Below are 23,788 nucleotides of genomic sequence, written 5' to 3' on the forward strand. Positions count from 1 at the left end.
TAGCCAATAGTTTCCCCCTAGAATTAATCGAGAGGGGGGAAAGAATCAGCTAGCCAATAGTTTCCCCCCTAGATATAATCAAGAGGGGGGAATGAATCAGCTAGCCAATAGTTTCCCCCCTAGATATAATCAAGAGGGGGGAAAGAATCAGCTAGCCAATAGTTTCCCCCCTAGATATAATCAAGAGGGGGGAATGATCAGCTAGCCAATAGTTTCCCCCCTAGATATAATCAAGAGGGGGAATAATCAGCTAGCCAATAGTTTCCCCCCTAGATATAATCAAGAGGGGGGGGGGGAATATCAGCTCGTCAATAGTTTTCCCCTAAAACTAATCAAGAGGGGGGAAAGAATCAGCTAGCTAATTCTTTCCCCGGGGGATAAAAGTAATTAGGGGGGGGGGGGGGGGGAAGAATCAGCTAGCCTATTCTTTCCCGGGGGAAGAAATCAGCTAGCCAGTTTTTTCCACGGGGAAGAAATCAGCTAGCCAATTCTTTCCCCGGGGAAACTATCAGAGGGGGAAAGAAATGGCTGCTACACCGGGTTCAAATCCCAATCTGGCTGCTACATTTTCTCCTCTCCTGCTTCGCCTCGTCTTATACAATTTTATTTTAGACCCAATATTTTTCCGAATTAGCTAGTACTATCAAACTGTGTAACTAATAATATCATACAGAATATAGATCATATTTAATTCAATAGGTCTAAAGTTGAGTATTTTACTTTCTATTACAATTTAAGTAGAGATGGAATTATATAGGAATTTGTTTTTAAATAAAGGAATTGCAAAATGAATTACCGCATTGAACCTAATTTTTATACCTAGTCTACACGCACAAACACTCACATATGCACTATCAAACTTACATACATAATATAAATAGTATAGTTACATACATAATATCTACCCATAAATATATGTACACACGCACGTATATATGCATACATATACCCGCGCATGACATGTACACATACATTAATACATGAACACAAACACATATACTCTCGCTCACCCATATGCATACACATACATATATATAGACACGAAACAAAAATATTACAAGACTAGTATTAGCTTCCCAAAAAGCTAAGTGGGCTACGCGGAAGCTTATCCCTTTGACTGGACAGAATATGGAAATTAAACAATGATATGGCGATATTGTTTTGCATGTTGAAAGCCATTTCATATTTGTTAGCTTGTGTTAGTGCAAGGTAGCCAGGTCTAGTACAGATGAACAGTTTTAATAATACTTTTGCTACCAACAAAATAACAAGGGTTTTATGCAGTGATATGCTAAGCTCAGAGAAAAGGCAAAGAAAATATTGAACTTAATCTCATATATTTCTGTGTTTTCCTATGTTCCGTTTTCATTTCACTTATAGTCATCCTCAATACTCCAGGGGTTACAATCACTTACGACCTCTACACCCCTGGACATAATGGAACATAGTAAAACTGGAGGCAACAGAATTGAACAAGTAATTTAGTCATTTGATGTACATCAAAAGAGCCGTATAACGGTACACTGTGGTTGACTGTGTGGCTTTGATGTTAGGTATCGCTCTCTTTGTAGTCTTCATAGGAAATCTTTGCTAGCCTGTGATTGGTCAAATGTTTTCCGCTGAGCTGCCTTCAATTTCACTATGAGATAGTCCAGGGGTGTAGAGATCGTAAGTGATCGGAACCCCTGGAATATCGAGGATGGCTTTCAGTATGTACTGTCATTCCGCATTTTAGTATGTTCCATGTCCAGTTAATTCACATCTACGCATTGTCTGAATGTTATTGGGTTTTTTTGTAATTTTTTATTTTTTCAAATTTTGTTATGCATTTGACATGACAAACGAGGACACTTTCATTCTTCACATACATACACATACACCTTATACTATCGAATATACACACAGAGAGACGAAAAACAAAAAAAAACAACAGAAAAGAAAAACAAAAAGAAAGGAAAGAAAGAGAGAGAGAGAAAAAAAAAGATAGATAAAGGGGAGGGGTAGACAGAGAGATGGTATTTAGAGTGGCACGTACAGTAAGTGAGGATCGAAGAAATAGGAAGTTATATCGGCAAAAACAAAAAAAATGATAATAATATAATGAATAAATAGATAATAAAAAAAATCTAAATAAATCCAAAAAAAATTGTATAAATCTATGATTATCATATTGCGAATATTTCAGGGTGAGGTGTACGAATAAAAGATTAAAGTTTAGCTATTTTTTTCCAGTCTTTCTCAAATTTAATTTTTGCTCTTTCTCCTTGGCTGTAAGCTATATATTTCTGAGTATTATAATAATCTTTTAAAATATTGACAAGACCATTAGTACTGAGAGACTTATGGAGACATCTCATTCTATAAATATACTGTTTTATAACTAGCAGAATTTCATTGTCAGCTTTGAAGGAAATGGAGTTGGAGGAATGTAGACCAAAAATAAAAGTTTGTTTATTGAAACCAAAAGAAATGAATAAAACATCAAGTAGAGCTGTGAAACAATCTAAAAGGTTTTGTACTTCTTTCACTCCCATAAAATATGAGTTATTGTTTCATTTTCAGAATTAGATAAATTACAGTAAGGAGAAACAGAAAGATGTGCTTTAAAAAGAAAAGTGTTTGTTGTTAAGATGTGGTGATTTATTCTGAACTGTAGCCACTGTAACTTTGTGTTCTTAGTAATATGGAATGGAATTTTGTAAATTTGAGACCAAGTTGCATCATCAAGATCAAAGTCTTTGTTCCACTTAACTTTACCAGAAGGCACAGCTTCGTTATGTATTAAAATATTATAAAAGTCTTTAGTACCTTTTCTTTCCTTTAGAAAATATTCAACGCTCAAATTGGTACAAATGGATACTGAAGTTTTGATTGAGGAATTACAGCCAATGATAAGAACTTTTTAACAGCCGATATGATACTATGATAATGAAGAAAGTTGGTATTTACATTGTACCTGTGAAGAAACTCATTGAAAGTGTAAGAACTCTTTGTAGTACTGTCTCTTAATAGATCATTGACTGTAATAACATTTTTTTCAAAAAGATTTTTATCATAAATGAACTTCTTATCAACAGTTATATTTTTTATTAAACCAAATAGGGGTTTTCAGAATAGATACCTCTGTAGTAGTGTTCTTATCATTCATTTTGATCAGTGTATTCCATGCTTTAAAAACATCAATCCAAAATTTATTGGACATTTTTTTTCTGACAAATTCGTAAATATTCATTTCCGCCATTAACTAAAATATCTACATTTACCAAACTCTTAAAAACAATTTGCCATTTAGCTGTAGTTTGAAAAAATCTTCGAATCCAAGCAAGAACACAAGTAAGCTTTCAATAATTACATGCTTTTAACTTTATCAACCTTGCTGTTCCATAAAAATTCAAAGATAGTGGTATTCAGTTTTGAGATAAATGATTCATCAGGATTTGGCAATGCCATAAACAAATGATTAAATTGTGAAATAAGTAAGGATTTGATTATCTGAATTCGTCCTATTGGAGTAAGTGATCTTCATTTCAAAGTTTGTATCAAAGACTTCAGTTTTATCAATTTTTTGTCATAGTTCATTTTTGGCATCTCATGTAAGTTAACATGGAAGTCAATACCTAATAGAGTAAATCTCTGTTTGCCCCACTGTGAGTTCAACTCTGGGAGATAAGTGTCTTCAGAGAATTTCTTACTGCCAATCCAAATTACATTTGTTTTAGAGACATTCATTTTTAAACCAGATATTCGTTTATAAAAATTAAGTTCAGTAATGGATTCTTTTAGTGATTGTTCTGAACCATCAAGAGCGAGAGAAGAACCATCAGCATATTGTGACAGAAGAAGAGGACAATTATTAATTTCAATACCTTTGATATTACTATTCTGTCTTAATCTTAAAGCTAAAATTTCAGCAAAGGATAAAAATGTAAGGTGCAATAGGGTCCCCCTGCCGACAGCCTCTTTGTACCTTAAAAAAAGTTGAAAGATTTCCACACTGATTGATTGTTGCACTAACATTACTATGGAAAACTTTTACCAAATTTATAATATCTGAGCCAAAACCAAAAAATTTAAAGACCTTTTCAATGAAATTCCAAGACACTGAATCAAAAGCTTTCTCAAAATCAATTAACAAAAGCATTCCAGGAATATTTTTTTCTTCTGTGAATTGCATTAAATCATAAATCAGCCTTGTGTTTTCCCCAATAAAACGTCCCGCAAGAAAACCAGTTTGATCTTTATCTATAATCTTATCTAATACAGTTTTTATTCTACGAGTTATTGTACCTGAGGCAATTTTATAGACAACAGTGAGCAGAGTGATAGGTCTCCAGTTTTTGATGAAGTGTCTTGGTTTATCTCCCTTAGGTATACAAGTTATAATTCCACGTCGTTGAGAAATAGAAAATTCACCATCATAAAACCCAGAATTGATTGATCTAACAACAAAGTTAACTAAAAATTTCCAAAAACATTTTAAAAAATTCAACTGTAAAACCATCAATACCAGGACTTTTGTTATTTTTCATATTTTTCAAAATTACCCCTGCTTCGTGTAAAGTAATTAATCCTTCCAATTTTTCTGAGTCATTTTTATTAATTTTGCAAACATCATAATCTTTAAATACATTATTCAAATCAATATCTTCCAAATCACAATCAGGGCTATAGAGATTTTTATAAAATTTTTGAACCTCATGTAGAATTTCTTCTTGCTGTGTAATAACCTTTCCATCATCCAATTGAAGTTTTGGTATTATTTTAGAAGTGAAGTTCCTATTTTCTAAGTTAAAAAAATAATTTGTGGGTTTTTCACCTTCCTCAATCCATTTAGCTTTAGATCTTATTAGACTGCCCTTAACTTTTTGTTCTCTTATTTTCTCTAATTCTTTCTTTTTTGCTTCAAACTGAACTAAATTAATATTATTTTCCTGCTCAAGTTTCATGATATCAGTCTTAAGTTCATCTTCAATCAAATTTTTTCTGTTTTTTTTCAAGTGAGATGAGTATGATATTGTTTTACCCCTAATGTGTGCAAGCAGAATTTCAAGAAAAGTAGGATCAGAAATAGAAAGTTGAATATTCTTATCTTCTATAATGTTGATGTTATAAACTGGAAGATAAAACATTGTCTTATACTCTGTAATACACTCTTTTACTAATTCTAGATAGTTTAAATCTTGTAATAAACTATTATTGAATTTCCAAACACATTTTCCTGCCTTAAAATCTGTTAGTTTTAGAGATATACTAGGGAAAGAGTGGTCTGACCTGTAGCCAGGCTCAATATTTGACTTAACTACACTGGAGAGAAGATTATCTGAAATGAGGAAAAAGTCAAGACGAGCCTGTTTAAGCGGATTACTTTTTCTCCATGTGTACCTTTTCAAGTTTTCATGATGCTCCCTATAAATATCAATAAGTGCAAAATTCTCTATAATTTCCAATACCTTATCTCTGGCTTTATAATTATTAATTTTCTTATAGCTATTATCATAATCTTTTTCTGGATCTAAAACCAAATTAAAATCTCCACAGATTTCAAAATTCTTCTATAGTTTCAGTCAAAATATCATAAAAATCTGGATTGTCATCATTGGGACCATACAAGCTGATAAGTGTGACGTTATGTGTTTCTAATTGAATTTCAATTGCTAAAAAATTACCATCAGACTCACCCCCTTTTTTTACTTTGATAACTGTGAACTCAAAATTGTTCCTAAACAAAATTGCCACATCCCTGGAATTGGATTTAAAGGAATTAAAGAAACACTGAAAACCCCATTCATTTCTAATAACATTTTCATTTTCTTTTGTGAAATGTGTGTCCTGTAAACATATAATATTAGTTTTCAAAACTCTAAAATAAGAGAAAAGATCTTTGCGTTACTGATTGTTATTGTTAGTATTTACACAATGGGGATCTAAATTAAATAAGAAATATAAAAGTAATGTCTCGAACATAGTATACTACTACAGATATATTTTTTTCATCTGTAAATGGGACCAGATTTCATTTAAAATGCCCGATTAATTTCTAGAAAACCCTTATTCAGAATACTTTTACCACGAATGCTTGTTCTACACTGAAATCGAAATGAATGCAAGCACTGTGTGATGATGCTTTATCAGGAAGATAGCGTCCGAATCCGGACAGATTCAAGTCTGTTTCCGTAAATAGTTTTAATATTAATTCCAAAAAAGGCGATGCTTGTTCAAGTGCTCTTGTTACACGACTATCGTGCAAGATGGCATGAATTGCTTATGAAATTAATTGTACTTATTGTCGCAGTATATCTATTATGAGATTTCATTGGAAATTATTAAATGACTGTTAACTTGCTGGAAAATCCGCCATACTATAACAGTCATTCAGTTTTTCAGAATAGATATATCATAAATGCTTGTTCTTCACTAAAACCTCCATAGATGTAAACCCTTCGTGATCATGATTTATCAGGAAGATGGCGCCCAAATCCCGGACATATTCAGGTCTGTTTCCGTCATTTGTTTTAATATTACTTCAACAGGCAACGTTTGTAACACACCGAACACTGTCTGCTTCAAGCGTTCTTGCTACATGGCTATCTTGTAAGATGGCGTGATTTGCATACGATTCTAACTGCTACGCCACAAGCGGCGTAGCAATTATATGGGGGGAGGGGGGGAAGCAAACCTCAGAATGAATTATTGCAATTAAATGATACAGCATTGATAAATTACTAGTTACAATTTTTGTAGTCCTATCATAGTTTAAGATAATATGCAATATATATATGGGTAACATAAACATTTTTTTTATAAGTGAAGCCATTTTTCCAATTTACTTTGCAAATCAATGCTATTTCTATACACTTTATGTTTTTTTATTAAAAATTTATGTGATTTTAGTTCCAAGCGTATATGGTTTATAAACTAATTTTAAAGATGTTCCACCGCAGACAAACAGTATTTTTTTACTATCAAAAACAGGAGCAGACGATTTAGTATTTTTCTTCAGTTACATAAGTTACTTACTTTACACCATCACCACCATGGCAGTAGAGCATCTTTAATGATAGACACGCAACATGAGATCTTATCTTTAGCTTTATAATCTAATTGTATGTTGAAACTCGGATTTGATTCAGATACTGCAGCATTGAAGTCAATCAAAGTGCTGTTAAATAATGTCTTTGTGGAAGTTTTTAAGCTGATAGCAAAAATATGTGTTACATTTACCTTTTTTAAATCACATCCTTTTTCATGACTTACCTGACCAGGTAGGAACTTGACAGCGTAAAAAGACGACATTGCTCGGTTTGCAGGAGAACTGGTCACCTCTAAGCGACCTACATTTAGTGAGGTCAGTGTCCAGCTGGTCACAGTTAACATCACTCATGTGCATCTTCTGCGATGATATCAATCCTGGATCCTTGTTCTGTGACTCTCCAAACTCAGGGTTAAAGGTCAAGCCTAACTGCTGACACACCACACTGGAGTCTACTGGAGTCCAGCCCTATCAATACAAAATATTGTATAGGCTTTATTAGATAACTCATCTATATATTTAATGTTTTATTTGAAGATGATCATGAGAATACACAAAACAGTGTATAGTAGTGTCAAATTACTAATTCATTATCAAAATGAGTGTATATTTCAAATATGGTTGCAAAATAACCTGAAATCTTATCCATGAAAGAAACTAATATGTATAACCAAAGCTTTATAGATCAAAACATTCAAAATCTATGATCTTAATTATCTAAAAATAAAAACCACTTAACAATCATATATTATTCTTAATTAAGACTATGTATGTAAAACAACACAGCATACAGTGACTGTGATTGAGATTCTTACATCTTTGCAGACTGTTCCCCATTCACCATCAATAAAAACCTCCAGCCTCCCCTCAAATTCGTCGGTGCCATCGACTAAACGTACAGATGCTGTCCTGTTTTCTATGGCCAAGGCATCCACATTCTCCTTCAGCTGTAATACCACAGGACTACTGGATGATCCACCATCAGCTTTTAGTCGACCGTGAATCACCATGCCGATAGAATTCTCAAACTCTAAAGTTGTGCCTGGTAGAATGGTCAAAGTAACTCCAGGAAGAATGAAAATATCCTTATCAACATGGTATGTCCGTACAGAAGGATCTGTTGTAAAACCTGGTGTATCTAAAACGCCGCCAATACGACCACCTCGTGAGAACACCCAGCGATATTTAGGATACTCGGCTGTAGACAGTGGACCATAGAGCCAGTTGTCCCGTAGAGCTGGGTAGTATTCTATTTCTGCCAGATTGTAGCGGTCATCATTATCAAAGATCCGACCGTACATGAACTCATGGCTAATGGTCTCCCACCAGTTCAAATTTCCCTGAATTATGACCGACGGGTCCACTAGATGAGTGGCTATATCACGCACTGATTGAGGGTTGAAGATTCTATTTCTCTGAACTAATATGTTCCCTGATGACACAATGATGGGAGCGTTAGCACGGTTCCGGGGATTAAGGTACACAGAGGTGTCATTTATATAATTATCTATAACAGAGTTAAAGCTGAACACTATTTTCTGAAATGGACTATTTTGTGTTAAACGCATACTTATAGCATAGCGTCCATAATTTTCTTTGAAGATGTTTTCAAATATCTGATAACCGACTTCAAAATCTGAATACCATTTACTAATCAGCAGATCATATCCATTATCAATTCTCACTGCTCCCAGACTGTGGTTTTTAAATGTGTTATTTGTCATTCGTCCAACAGTGTTCACCATTGGAAACATGAGCACTCCATGGCGAACATTTCCATTAAACATGTTAAATGCCACACTGAAATTAGTTGGAGTATTAGTAGACACATTACAAGACAAATACTCTATAGCTTCATCCAAGTTAAAATTGAAACTGCTCTCATTCACAAGAATTTGTCCTCCACGACAATAATTCCCTATGCGTAGAGCAATCCATTCGTTGAATTCAAACTGGCTGTGGACAACTTCTATTTTTTGGAGAAGTTCAAATCTTGTCTTGTTTAGACGTTCATATTCAGAAATGATTCCGTAACCCTTATTGTCAATGACCTTTGAGTTGTTGACCAGTTGATAGCCTCCGGAGTATGTGATATTGACACCTGACCGTGAGTTACGCTCCACAACAGTGTTGTTTATAGCCACTTCGCCAGCTCCTTGGTAGATACGTATACCAGCACCATACTTATTGTCTGACACAACCGACGAATTGAAGAAAACTTTACTTCTCATATCCTGGATGTTAACCCCATAGCCATTGTTGTTAGATGCACTTGAGTTAATGAACCGGAACTCTTCAGCAGGGCCTAAGACAAAGGAAATAGCACAAGTGTATAATTATGTGTTATTTTTCTGATGCATATCATCAATTCTATTATAATAGCACATGACATTTATCAGAGTACTGGCAATATTTACTCCAGTCACTATCATTTCTTGACAATTTAATCGTTGATTGTAGCATTACATACATCTTTCTCTTTATGCCTAAATACATGACTGTATAGTTACTGTAAAACATATCAAACATTTCATGATTGAAACAGTAGGTAGAAATCCTTTCACATCAACTTAGGTTCGTAGATAATATTAGTGATACATGTATAACCACTTGTGTTTATAACAAAGTGATTTCGTTAGTCCCCAGAGATTCATTATTATGTGTTTTTGTGTATGAAATGAAAGATTTTAGAAAATTTTAATGAGAATTGAATGAAAACAAATGAAGGCAATCTTCTTGAAGGAAAGAAATGGTTTTACAAATTTGTGATCAATTTCTTACCAGATTCAGCAGTTATCTCTATGAGGAAACGAATACAAGGTCGGAAGATGTCACACCATTGCTTCCTCGGGTCAGTAGGTTTCGGTGGTAAGGTGTAGTTTAGGCGTATAGTTAATGAATCACTGTTGCTGGTGATGGACTGAGGAAATGATCCATTGTTAAATGGGAAGGTGGACAAAATTCTCCCACCTTCGTCTTTTCCATCGTAGATTGTCATAAAACCAGAGACAGAGGGAGCTCTCTCCATTAATAGGAAGTGGGCGGTAACTCTCAGGCCATACCCACGGTATGTCTGTAAAGAAATATGAACATATCTGATGTATTCCAGCAGTATTCATTATTGATTTAGGTTAATATTGTGTATATCACTATGTTACATGTCCCGACTTACATTATAATTCTGACAGATAAAGCTAAGAAGCATTACTACAGGTTACTTACTTAATTACAGTATTAAGTATTTGATTCAGACTCACATAAAATGCTATAAAGATGATTTTACTGAATAACAGGTACAATTTTGAGTTTTGACACTTTTCTATCTACAATATATATTACCTTACTACAATCACCACCATCCCATTCGGGTTTATTTCCGTAGTCATCAATAATATTTTCGTGTATGAGAACTGGGTATGTCTGGTAGGTTAGAGCAGCTGACCGACAGAACGACCTGTCCGCTGGAAAGTCTCGATCCCAATCATGAATTGTGAAGTTGGTCATGTACATCTTCACTCCATCGCCCCAGTTGTTGTCTACATCAGTCATGTTGATTAATACACGACCAACATTACTCTGGATAAATGCTCCATAGCCTAAAATATACCATAACCATCAGTTATGTAATGTAAATCAGGTGTGATACATGTATCAAATAAGAGCTGACACAATCTTAGGGAAAACAAATGTGAGTGATTGTTGAAAGACTTCCCAAAGTAGATATAATACTGACTTATTTGTATCTCATTAAAAATACCCGTTCTAACAACACCCAAATTAAATCTACTCTCCTACCAGTCCATAACAAATTTACACCTTAGAATCGCTGAACTTATATGTACTTTCTTATCTCTCCTCTTTAATGTCATACATTTCACTCTAATCTCTCTTTTTAAATAAACCTTGATCACATCATCTAACCTTTCCCTTTGACCTCACACATTCTGATGATGACCTCACATCATCTGATTTTTCCCTTTGACCTCACACATTCTGATAATGACCTCACATCATCTGATTTTTCCCTTTGACCTCACACATTCTGATGATGACCTCACATCATCTGATTTTTCCCTTTGACCTCACACATTCTGATGATGACCTCACATCATCTGATTTTTCCCTTTGACCTCACACATTCTGATGATGACCTCACATCATTCTGATGATGACCTTTGACCTCACACATTCTGATGATGACCTCACACATTCTGATGATGACCTCACATTATCTGATTTTTCCCTTTGACCTCACATATTATGATGATGACCTCACATCATCTGATTTTTTCCTTTGACCTCAAGCATTCTGATGATGACCTTACATCATCTGAATTTTCCCTTTGACCTCACACATTCTGATGATGACCTTACATCATCTGATTTTTCCCTTTGACCTCACACATTCTGATGATGACCTTACATCATCTGATTTTTCCCTTTGACCTCACACATTCTGATTATGACCTCACATCATCTGATTTTTCCCTTTGACCTCACACATTCTGATGATGACCTCACATCATCTAACCTTTCCATTTGACCTCACATTTTCTTACCTCTTTCTTTGACCTCACACATTCTGATGATGACCTCACATTATCTAACCTTTCCCTTTGACCTCACACATTCTGATGATGACCTCACATCATCTAACCATTCCATTTGATCTCACACCCTTTCACATCACATGTGTTTGCTTGTCCAGTTTGACCTTCCTTGACCTTTCACCCTATCAGACCTTACCTCTGTTGTTGGACACGGTACTATTGGCTATGTGTATTCGTCCTGTTATTTCTGTCATGTTGAGTCCGTCGTATGCCCCATTGGTAATAGTAACATTGTTCATCAGTGGAACACTTGGGCTGGCACTAATACTGGCCCGGCCATGTATCATTCCATCGTTTCTGTTGATATCTCGTCCCGCATACGATATATCAAGGTACTCCAGCCAGGACAGTGGCTCCTCCCGAATGATGAGACCTTCTTTAATTGATTCCGTTGTAGAGTTGTAAAACTCAAGCCCACGCCAGTAGTCCTGGGCCAAATCAGATCGCATACCAATACACTCGAAACCTATCAGTTGTTGTCCATCTGAAATCAAAGTTGAAAGTGACATTTTATTTACTGATTAAAGATTACTCAGCCAAATGTAACAAAGGTAGTAAATGCATTGTCGTAAAGGTCTGATGACAAAACCCTTGTAAAACATACAGATACTGTATTTAGACATAAAAAGCCACACACAGAAACTTTGAATTTATTTCAAATATTATAGCTATACACCCTGATTGTCACATATCAGACTGTAATACTAGCATTGCTACAGACACCACACTATTCAGTATTTGTGCCTTACACGACATAGTTATTCCTTACCACAAATGTGAGTGCCTAGACTGACACGCTGATTTCCTGGGCAGTCGAATAAATCAGTCTCAGTCCCAGTACATTCTGGCTGAGGATAAAACATGTAGTCGGTCTTGTTTCGAGAAAAGGAATGGTAGGTGAAGTTTCCCCACACAAATCCTAGGTGTTTACAGGTCACATTGGCATCAATCTTAGAGTAGCTGTCAAAGAAATAGAGTCACACATCTACAATGTACATGTTTTTCTATCAGTAAGTTAATTAGTTAATCAATATGTAATGTCATGCTGAGATGACCCCGAACGGGGAGTTGTTTGATCTTGTGTATTGAAGCATAACGTAGAGTATCGTAGTGGAGCATAATTACAAGTCTTAATTTTGATTAGATTGATTTCATCTCAAATAGGCTCTACATGTCAATTGTGTATTAAATGAACTTCACATTGCCAATCATAATAACTGTATATTATAATTTCTATGAACTTTCCTGAATTATACTGTACAAGTACAATAAACCTTGTATATGCCTACTTCAGATAATTTGTGCAAACGCCTCTCCATTTGCCCTGGTAAAAGAGTTCCAATTTTCCGTCTCTTGTAGTATTCCCATCCACCAGTCGAGCCGTGGTAGGGAATGGGGAACTACTACCAATAGTGTTGATTCCATCCGGATCTTTGGTCATAGTGATCCGGCCACCAGCTCTCTCACTTCCCTACAAAACATACAGACCAGGTTATATTGATGACCAGGTGATATCCTAGCTGCAATATTGTAGCTCAAAAGACTTTTAGACAGAAAATGGTGTCGTCTTTAGAGCTACAATTGGTGCCTATTAATGCTAATGGAGCAAAGTAATGATTATGCAAACCATTATAAAACGTTTGTTTGCATTTTTATCGTACTTGTTTGATATCGCTTACCTACTAGACAATAAAACTGAACCATATAAAATATTGAATTCTCATCGAAGCATTATTTTTTTTACATACATGTAATACATATGAAGGTCTTTCTGAAGGGAATTTATACGGCAAGTCCACAAATTAAAAATTTGACGTCTTGTGAGCGGTACGATAGATATTAAGAATGGTAGATATGTTTGTTTTGGACAAAAATAATATGTAAATGCATGTATACGCATAAAATAATTGGAAACCTACAAAAAAGTTTAGAAAACTGTGCCCGAGTGATTTTCGTACCCGGCCCAAAGGGTATAGTAGGCCGGGTACGTATATTCGTTCTAGTGATATCCCAGATCATTTATGTTCATACTGCATCATCATACAGTTTATAAGCCAAGTGATAAAGACATGTACCACAAGCCCTTCACCTCGGAGTTGTCCTTTAATCACTATGGCTGTTATAATAAGATACTAAACCATGCAATTAATCACACCATATATAATGTACATTTCTACATGATATCTGAAATTATACAAATTCTCAAATCTTTCATTATATAATATATTCCCTATCTCAAACAATGATCGGGGTAAACTGAACATAGCCAGAAGGATATTGATTATTCTCTTCAAATAATTATTTGTGTTTCCTAGCAGTATGAAATGGTAAATGAAATTATCTCCCCTTTAATTGTGACAGTACATGGTACAGTTGTACTGCATACAATTGTATATGCTAAAATAGAAATCAAACAATTTTCTTTAGATGCTGACAAAATAATTTTCATTAAATTTATGCATGAAGTTAATTAAATGTACATCAATTTAGAACTAATTAGAATTAATTCATTTTCCAAGATATTTTTCAAGAAAAGTGAGCTAATTGTGCTGGCACATCATTATGTACCAGCGTACATGTATATTAGCCTAATCTATTAACTATATCACATTTATCAGACCGCCTTTATTTATTGACCAGTAGTTATATAGTCTTTCACCTGTATAAGTTATGATTAATTTTCAGGTGTCAGAATAATTAACCTGTCGGTAATATTTACACCTGTAGAGGCTAAACGCTCCAGGGATGCACATTTATACAATTGTATACTTACTCTTCCTATCAAAGTGCCGTTGATTATCATTCCATAACCAGCCCCGAAGTGCAGTGTCGTCCCTGGCTCAATATAAAGGCATGACTTTTTGTCCAATTCGATGTTTCCATATATCTTATACGGACTTTGATCTTTCATTATTGCTTTTTTCGAGCTCTTGATAACCATTCCGAATTTAATTTCATCTGGATCCAACACACGAGGTTCTCGACAAATGTTCGGTACGTGATAGAGATTGTAAACAATTCCATTAGATACCACTGGTAAGTTCCCCGGGGGTGGGGGAGTGATCCGCTGTCCCCATCCGACGTCAACAAAACACAATAAAGTCAAGTATAGCACCCAAAATAAGACGGGGACCGCCATGTTTGTTGTCAGTTTCAGTTCCGGATGGACTTACATATTTATTTACCTGATTTCTCCATGGAATGGCTACTCACAAACTTCTTTATACAGCTTTAAAAAACAACAATGCATGGTGCCCGAAGGGCCAGTAACCCCGATTGCTTGACCAACACCTGGTACCCGGAAATCCTGTACGTATTTTTCTGTCCACACACAATGGCCTCGATTCAAATTCAGGACAGTCACAGGTATTTGCATATGAACAGGTAAGTCTCTTGGTCGCGGTGACTCATCGTGGCGTCTATAAATAGCAGCCGCTCACCTGTAGCACACATACTGACGTAAACATACAGGTATGTATATGACTTAGTATGACTGTCGTCTAAAACTGAAGGTGTGTATTCGCCTTATCATACCTGTAGCAACGTACTCGTATATTAAAAGAAGTTCAATAAAATGCATGTAGTATACAGCTTGAACTAGCTTGACATCTCGTTTAGAGTTCACTTTATTCAGTATTATAAGGACTGCGGTCCAAACTACATACGCACAATTTTAACATGATAATATGACATTTAATACACGTATATATTATACATATCAGTTCATCAGTTACATTTATGAATAATAAACAAAAGAAAAGATGAACTTGGTTCATCAGTTTATACCATTTATATGTATAGATAAATATACATATACAGTGTACATGTATTACTATACAAAAAAAGAGCATATTTCAAATTTGCCCTGAAGAATACAAAAATGTTTGTTCTTGATGTAATTCACCTGAAAACATCACCAAGTTCAACTTGGGAGATCAGTTCTGAAATGTATTTCAAATTCAATGATTTTATTTCACTCACTTCTAACAAGATACATGCATTCCTGTAGGCCAATACATGTAGGCCCTATATATTGATGCTCCATTGTCTGTAACATATTTTGTTTTGTCAACACCAATTTCTCATTCACATACATATGTTTATATCAGTAGATATATCGAATGACTCAAATCCCGTCTTTAATTGAAAATGAAAATAAAATATAAAAAAAGTCAAATATTTTTGACCAATTTATTATGGTTATGAATACACGAGTTACCTCTCTTGAAATGAAATGCATACATACATCGCATTTGATCAGAAACACATAACTTATACATCATGTTTCTTATTTGACAATTGATTATTACCCCACCCGTGTCCCTAAAAGATAATCAGATCAACAACTTTATAAGATTTACTACAGTACTGTTTTATTTAAGGTTTAGTTACCCAGTGAAATAAAACAAATATACGAACCTGCGTTAAACACACGTCGAGGAAAACAATAAGCTACCAAATTTTGTAGATCAACGACCATAGAAATAATAATATGCCATACACATGTATATAATCGGAATGCCGTAAAGTCACTTTCTTCTGTCTTCTAATTAAGTGATTTAGTGGTGGACGAAGTTAATTATTTAAGTGTCAGTATGTATTTGTTTGTTTTGGTCTTATGAAATTTATTATAGATATAGATAAATATAGATAGATATAGATATAGAAATTTTTCAGTACATGCACGACTGATAGTTTCTATTCACCGGACTCAAAGTATTAGTTATTGATTACATGTAGATCATATTCCGGTTAGTTAAATAGGATATCTATTTTTCCACTTTTTATCCAGTCTATAATTAGGAGCCGATACAACTTCCTCAGCAGGACTGTTCATGAACCGGATATATCACTTACTCGGGTTGATAACTCACCGTATCCACCTGAAAATAGGTCGATAATTGTATAATATAGATAGATATAGATATAGAAATTTTTCAGTACATGCACGACTGATAGTTTCTATTCACCGGACTCAAAGTATTAGTTATTGATTACATGTAGATCATATTCCGGCTAGTTAAATAGGATATCTATTTTTCCACTTTTGATCCAGTCTATATTAGGAGCCGATACAACTTTCTCAGCAGGACTGTTCCATAGCTTTACTGTTCTCATAGCAAAAGTGTTCATTCGTAGTAGTGTCCTCGTTTGCTCTGAAAATATCATTCTTGTGTTCCCTCGTCTACTATGTATTATTGCAACATTATCCCACAATTTTAAAAATGAGCATGTCTCTTCATCATAGATTCCGTTTGTTATTTTATATAACTCAATCATATCCCCTCTAATCCTTCAGTATGATAGTGTTGGGAGGTTTAGAATTTGGACTCTTTCTGTGTATGGTAAATTATTCAATCCTAGGAAGGCTTTTAGTTGCTCTTCGCTGTACCGTTTCGATACTATCTATGTTCTTGATCTTGTATGGAGCCCAAACCGAGCTTGCATAGTCTAGTTGTGATCTCACCAAACTTTTGTACAGAGGGATGAATGATTTTGTATCCATAAAATTAAAAGTTCCCCATCATAGTTGTATGAGTATTGAATAACAAGAACTAGCATCGCCTTTGAACGTGATACCACTTTTACAAATATGAAGTTGGCGAGACATTTTCATATCGATCCGTCTCATTTGCTGAACATATTAAACTTTGCAATAAATAATGATTTGTCCAGACATACAGGTACTTTATCATTGATGCTCCAACTTTCATTGCTAGAATCGACCTTTTGCATGCATGATTATTTTCATAAACCTATGTATATATGTATTACAAAAGTAAGTCATATTTAAGAATAAACTTGGAAAAGGTTGTTTATATTATATTTATAACGCACAAAAATCCTAAGTATACAAGTGTACTCGATGAATAAACCTTACAAGGATATGGAGTGAGTGATAGGGCTTATCTAATCTGGATAGAGAATAATTTTCTTAGCAATAGATGCCAAAGGTCATTGTAAATGGAGAAACATCTAAAGTATATATCACTGTATTTAAGCTGCATACCCCAGGGGAAGCGTACTTGGGAACCAATTTTATTTGTACTATACGATTTCTGATTTACCAGAAAATACAAGAATCCCAGTCGCCCACTTTTTGCAGACGCGATTTCAAAATTATACAGAGAAATCAGAAGCATAGATAGATAAATAACCATTTTGCAAGTGACTTGATAAAATCTTGAAAAATTGGTCTGAAAAGGGGTTACTTAAAATTTCATCCAAATAAATGTTAAGTCCTTGCGATTAAATTCCAGAAAGAATAGAGGAGTATATAGTATGTCTGGAACAACAGGCGAGCAATTAGATCTTGATAATATTACATCAGAAAAGGATATTGGAGTAACAGTGGATGAAGATTTAAATTTTAGAACACACATCCAATTAGGAGTATAATAAAGCAAACAGCATTTTAGGACTGATAAGAAGAACCTTTACCTTCCTGGATGAAAAAATTTTTAAACTACTGTTTAAGGCTCTCGTGAGACCCCACCTGGAATATGCCTCAAGTGTGTGGAGTCCTTATATGGACAAAGGACATAGAACTTATTGAGAACGTCCAACGAAGAGCTACAAAGCTCATACCAGGCTTTAAAGACTTGCCATACCCAGAGCGTCTACAGAGACTAAATCTGCCTACCCTAGAACATCGTACGGAAAAGAGGGGACCTGATAAATGTTTTTCAAAATCCTTGAAAAATATTTATGATGAGCCGCGTCACATCGTCTATTTTCCAAATGGATACCAACAGCAGGACAAGAGGACACTCCTTAAAAATATTCAAAAAACGATGTAACACTGATATTCGAAAACATTTTTTTCAGTTTTCGAGTTGTAGATACCTGGAACAATTTACCCCAGCATGTTATAGATGCAACAGATGTCAAGAAATTTGAAATTCTTTTTTAGACAATCATTGGAGAAACTGTCAACAAATATTTTAACTTTTATATATGCTTATTAACTCAAATGAATACACTAAATTACATGTATATATTTATATGTATACTGTATACTCTACAATAGAACGATTAGAAGAATATGGATACAAAGAACATTTATAATTACACTAGAAGTAGTAATCACTGTAATCATTGAATTCATGTAATATTGATATGGATATAGAGGCTAAAAGCCTGCATCCATTCGCATATGTCGTTATATTATAATCGTATTAAAATCGTAATGGACGTAAGGACCACCTGGACAAAATCGCGTCGCCTGACAGCCTGTTGTCAAGACAATGCGCGAAAGCACTGTCGTTTGGGAGTTACTTACGAAGCGTACAATCGCTTGAAGAATTTGGATTTTATGTATAAAGCGTGATATTACATATTTTCCTCAGCTGTTAAAATATATGAAGATTGATGCATGTTATGCATGGATATTCTTATACGGGCGAAAAATAACTAGTGTTGGCAATGTAAACTCAATCGCACGTTCAACAGGTCAATGTAACCGTTGCAGCATGCATGTTGTCTGTTGGTTCATCGAATAACTACATTAAACCCTTTTGTCAGCAACATGGTTCATAGCTCTTTAGGACTTGAAAAGGAATTGAGTAAGAACCACTTCCGAAGAATGCTATACAGACACTCCAGTGACGAAGTAGAAACGTAATATAATGTACATGTAAGTTACTGTACTGTATACATGTATATGTATTTAGTGCTAACATGGCGGAGACGTCAAGCATAGACGTTTATAACCAGATATAGGAAAAAGTTTGCTGTTTCACAAATGACTTGAAATATGATAAATGAAGTAAATTATGCATGTGTAGGCAAGCCTATACTGTCAAATTTGTATTAGGCATAGAATTTTATTAAATCATTAACTATTTCTTAGAAATCATCTGATTATCATTTAGGTTCAAACAATTATCATAAAAATTCCAGGTAAATATAAGATACTGCCACCTCCAAACAATTACTTTGACCAGTCTAAATTCCAAACTTTTCTTAGAGTAATGAGAAGTATCCAATATTATACATGTATTCAATAGTAATTATTTAAAATTGAAAAAAAAATATGCATGTAATTGTGACAGAAATATTTTATATTGTTACAGATGAAACATAAAAGCACCTGCAAGAGTATAAGACAAGTTAAAGCTTTTAAAGTTTAATATTTTGTGTAGATTGTCAAGTCCAGTTTTTTATCAATAACAATATTATATTTACATGTATACTACAGAACTAAAGATCATTTGTATTAAATGACAAATGATCTTCTGTCAATAAATGACATATTACCTTAGTCAAAGTGTAACAATTAATCACATGCTTATTTTTAATTACAGGAAGCTAATCATGGAAAACTTTGATGTGATAGCAGTTCTTAAATCAAAAGGACATACATGCATATGAGGAAAGGACTGGATTAAAAGAATGGACATCATAACTTATGGACAGAGAGAAATTTTATACAAATGCATTGTAGATACACTACAAATGTAATCCAGTATTTTTATTAAAATGTGTTTAAAGTGAAAAATACAAGTTATGACAGCACTTTGTTGTTTTATTTGTATTCCAAACTTTTATGTGCTACATGTTAGCCTGTATTCCCAATCATTTGTGGCATGTCGGAAATGTTTCCCGGATTCCAGCCGCCTTGGTCCAACTTCCCCTTCCTACCTCCAAGAAATGGATTCAGTGTCCATTGACACTGATGTGATGTGTTAATTGTCTTTATGTAGTTCCCTTGCATCAGATGTGGTGATACAGTAATCACTGAACTGTTGTTCAAGGTTTCCTTTCAAAAGTATAATATTATGGACAGTCTATACAAATGTATATGCATCTTTTAAAGGTATTATTGAAATTTACACAACCCTTGCCCAGCTTTCGATACTCCCCAGGGTTATATGACTCAGACATCCGGATTCCACTTGCCCTATGAACTATTTCACCATTTATAAACAGGAGGCAGTTCATAGAAGATATAAACTGGCCAATGTCACAGGTCTGCAGAGAAATCACTTTTATGATTTCAGTGAAGTGAGCGATTCCTAACTTTCAAAGCCACAGTCAAGCCACTGTGTAACCTTTATTTAGAATTGATTTTGAAGTACGAAGAACATGTCTAAAGGATCCAATCATTACCTGTTGTCCTTCTGTTGCCTTCATTTTTGCTATTCCAGAGCCCCAAGGGTGGATATAATGTGTCTGTAAGATTAGTAACCACCCTGGAGTTTATGAGGATCCACCTCTGCAGGAATCATTTTTTTAGTTGTTACTAAAATTTTGTTTCATATAAAGGATAATTTAAGCTAACTAATAACATGATTTCTTATGAAGTAAAAACTACAAGTGCTTTTGCTTTGGGATGTGCAACATTGAAAACATTAGCAACCATTGGATGAGTGGTGGTTTGTTTAGTTCAGGGTTTTTTATAATGGATAAAGAATTACTTTGCTTAGAAACTTTATATAGATTCTGCACTTTGAGAATAAATTTTTAAATAAATAGTATTTTAACGACACACAAGAAATTATCATAATAATGGTTATATTTTGATCAAATTTGATCAATCTTGCACAGTGGCAGTCATCTGCAGAGTGGATCAGACAATAGCAATCACGAGTGCTGTACCTTCAAAAAACTAAGTGGTTTCTTCTATAGTACTCTTAAGATAGCTCATAATTATATTTTGTAAGATTATATGAAATATCATGAAAATTTCTTGTCATTTTTTTCCATTCAGCTTAAGGTGAGAGTTTCAACAGTTTCCTTGTGGAGATAATTGCAGATATGAATAAAAACCATCTTGGAGAGTAATCAAGAGGATGAGCAGTCCTCCCTTTTTCATGAGATAGTGTCATTGTTCTGTAGTTAGTAAGGGGGAGAATATACATGTGGATGGACTTATTAAGAGGCAGTAACTTGAATACATCTACACCTGTCAAGTATAAGTGTGTCACTGTGTTCTGGACCCGGGGACCCATCCAAAAAATACTACAATACATTTGATTACATTAATAAGAATAGTTGATGATGTCATTTTGTGTTTCTTCAAGATGTGAAACAGAGTAACGAAGGAAATTCCAGAACCGAATACAGGTGAAGATCTGATGTTTATTGTAATGTATATACAATGGAGTAACATGGTGTTATATACAAAATAAAATCCTTGTGTTATCTTTTTTTATTGCACTGTTTTTTAAATATGTAGAACCACGTTCTATTTTTACCGAGCAATACAATTTAGATAAATATTTGATTTAGTTTCGACAAACATAACATTTGTTTGTTGTTCTGTATGGTTTAACTGTGACTTTTCATCCTTTAGATTTTGTGTTAACTATTTTAACAAACAGCTGCAATGAATATCAAAATGTCAAGTTCTGACATCTTAGTCTTAATCTCTAGTAAATCTTAAATATCTTTGAAAAGAGTGTATTTAAAATATGCACAAGAATTCTATAAATTAAATAATTGAAAGGAGCCTGAAATGTAACTAGAATGACTGGTTTAGTTGATCAATATTAGCATGTGTTTTAAGAGGCTTATTGAGATCATTACCGCTAATTGGCTTTTCTTTTCAATAAAAAAAAACAAAAATTTTTTTCCCACATAAAAGGAAGTGGAAGGTTGATCCATTACATGTATTTTTGAGCTTATGTTTGTTTACAGTATTTACATGGTGAAAGAAAAGTGCAATATACAGTATATTATTTGGTTTGTTAATAACTAAATTTGAATATTTAGTCTCAAATAAAATCTCCATCAGCTTATTTCAAATATCAATAAATGTTATTTGGAGTCCATAAGACTAATTATGACAATGGCCTATGGCTAGTCAAGAAAAAAAGCTTTTATTCCTCGATCCAATTTTGTTAATAAGAATGTGGTTTTTCTTTTCAATATGCTGCTCCACAAGGAAACGATTAAAATGGTTCATCAAATAGGACAACCAGAAGGGAGCTGATATTAGACAACCAGAAGTACTTTATTTGCTCTTCTTATAAAACATTTAGATAGTGTTCACCATAGATTGTCGCCAAGTAAACCAAATAAGATTCATGTAAAATTTACATTGTTACATACATTCTTTAGACCATGGTACCTGTATAAATATTTTAATTGACTCATAAATAAAAACGCGAATGCCAAGGATATTTCTTTAATAATATCTGCTTGAGAAATAATCCCTCTCATTCTTACAGAGTACTGCGTGTCCCTTATGTGAAACTCAAGGAGTAAACTCAACTCAGAGGCAATCTTAATGTACTATGGGCTTTGATCTTGATACTGACGTAAGATGTAGACCTACGTGCAGATTGATAAGCAATCTGTTTGTATCTTAGGCTAAGAAAATGTTAATAATATTTTAAATTTGACTTGTGTTGTCAAAACAATGGACTTAAATGTTTCTCGGTGTTAAATGAGTATATTAAATGAATTACGCCGGGACATGGTACGATATTTGTATAATTTTAATGAATGTGCTTCATGGTAATTACATGTACATTTGCCATCCGTTAATGGTTGAGTGGGGACCTAGACAAGTGTACAGTGCGTTGTTGTACATGTGTACATTGTACTTTTGGAACATGAATGTTATTATTTTTATTTCAATGGCGGTAACGTCAACAGACACAGTAGATATGAGTGAGCCCCAAGTATTTCTTCATAATAAACCTTTCATAAATAAAACGTGGTATCATGTAATATGATCTGGAAATGTCATACACTTGTCAATTGATGTAGGTAAAAATGAGGATGTTTTAAACATTGTCAACAACGTTCCGGACTTTCAGCTGTACAATATTGGATGATCAGAGTTTGTTAATATAACATTGCATTGTAAAGGCGATGACGAGTTAGCCCTTAAAATCTTCGTCTGTGTGTGTACTTAGTTTCAAGAGATAGTAAAATAGTATAAAAAATACCTTCGTTCAAAGCACTTATTATCTATGCATCTTTGAGTTGTCACGACGTTATTTAACAAACCAAAAACAACGGGCTGTTTTCGTCGTCGTTTGCACATCTGAGTTAACAAAATGTGATCGGGGAATAGTATCGGTAGAGTGCCGTTTTTTGTTCAGGTGGTATTACTTACGTCATTACAAAATTATTGCCTGCTGACTTCACTAGCAGAAATGCAAATGGTCTATTCTTCCTAAACTATTGATAGCAT

At 34.2% G+C, this 23,788-nt stretch overlaps 1 protein-coding gene and 1 pseudogene across 1 annotated transcript in view; both read right to left on the reverse strand.

Moving 5' to 3' along the window:
* Nucleotides 1–14,996, reverse strand: part of LOC138319011 (protein bark beetle-like) — a 28,058-nt gene extending 13,062 nt beyond the window's left edge. Inside the window, exons 1-8 of the mRNA XM_069261889.1 lie at nt 14,414–14,996; nt 12,930–13,111; nt 12,410–12,600; nt 11,777–12,124; nt 10,370–10,626; nt 9,812–10,103; nt 7,846–9,335; nt 7,255–7,498 (exon numbers count right to left, since the gene is read on the reverse strand). Of these exons, the coding sequence (XP_069117990.1) occupies nt 7,255–7,498; nt 7,846–9,335; nt 9,812–10,103; nt 10,370–10,626; nt 11,777–12,124; nt 12,410–12,600; nt 12,930–13,111; nt 14,414–14,779 (3,370 nt within the window). The 5' untranslated portion in view covers nt 14,780–14,996. The remainder of the gene's footprint in view (nt 1–7,254; nt 7,499–7,845; nt 9,336–9,811; nt 10,104–10,369; nt 10,627–11,776; nt 12,125–12,409; nt 12,601–12,929; nt 13,112–14,413) is intronic.
* Nucleotides 434–3,729, reverse strand: LOC138320159 (uncharacterized; annotated as a pseudogene).
* Nucleotides 14,997–23,788: the final 8,792 nt, after the last annotated feature.

The sequence above is a fragment of the Argopecten irradians genome, chromosome 3, assembly GCF_041381155.1.
Source record: "Argopecten irradians isolate NY chromosome 3, Ai_NY, whole genome shotgun sequence".
Classification (NCBI taxonomy): Eukaryota; Metazoa; Mollusca; class Bivalvia; order Pectinida; family Pectinidae; genus Argopecten; species Argopecten irradians.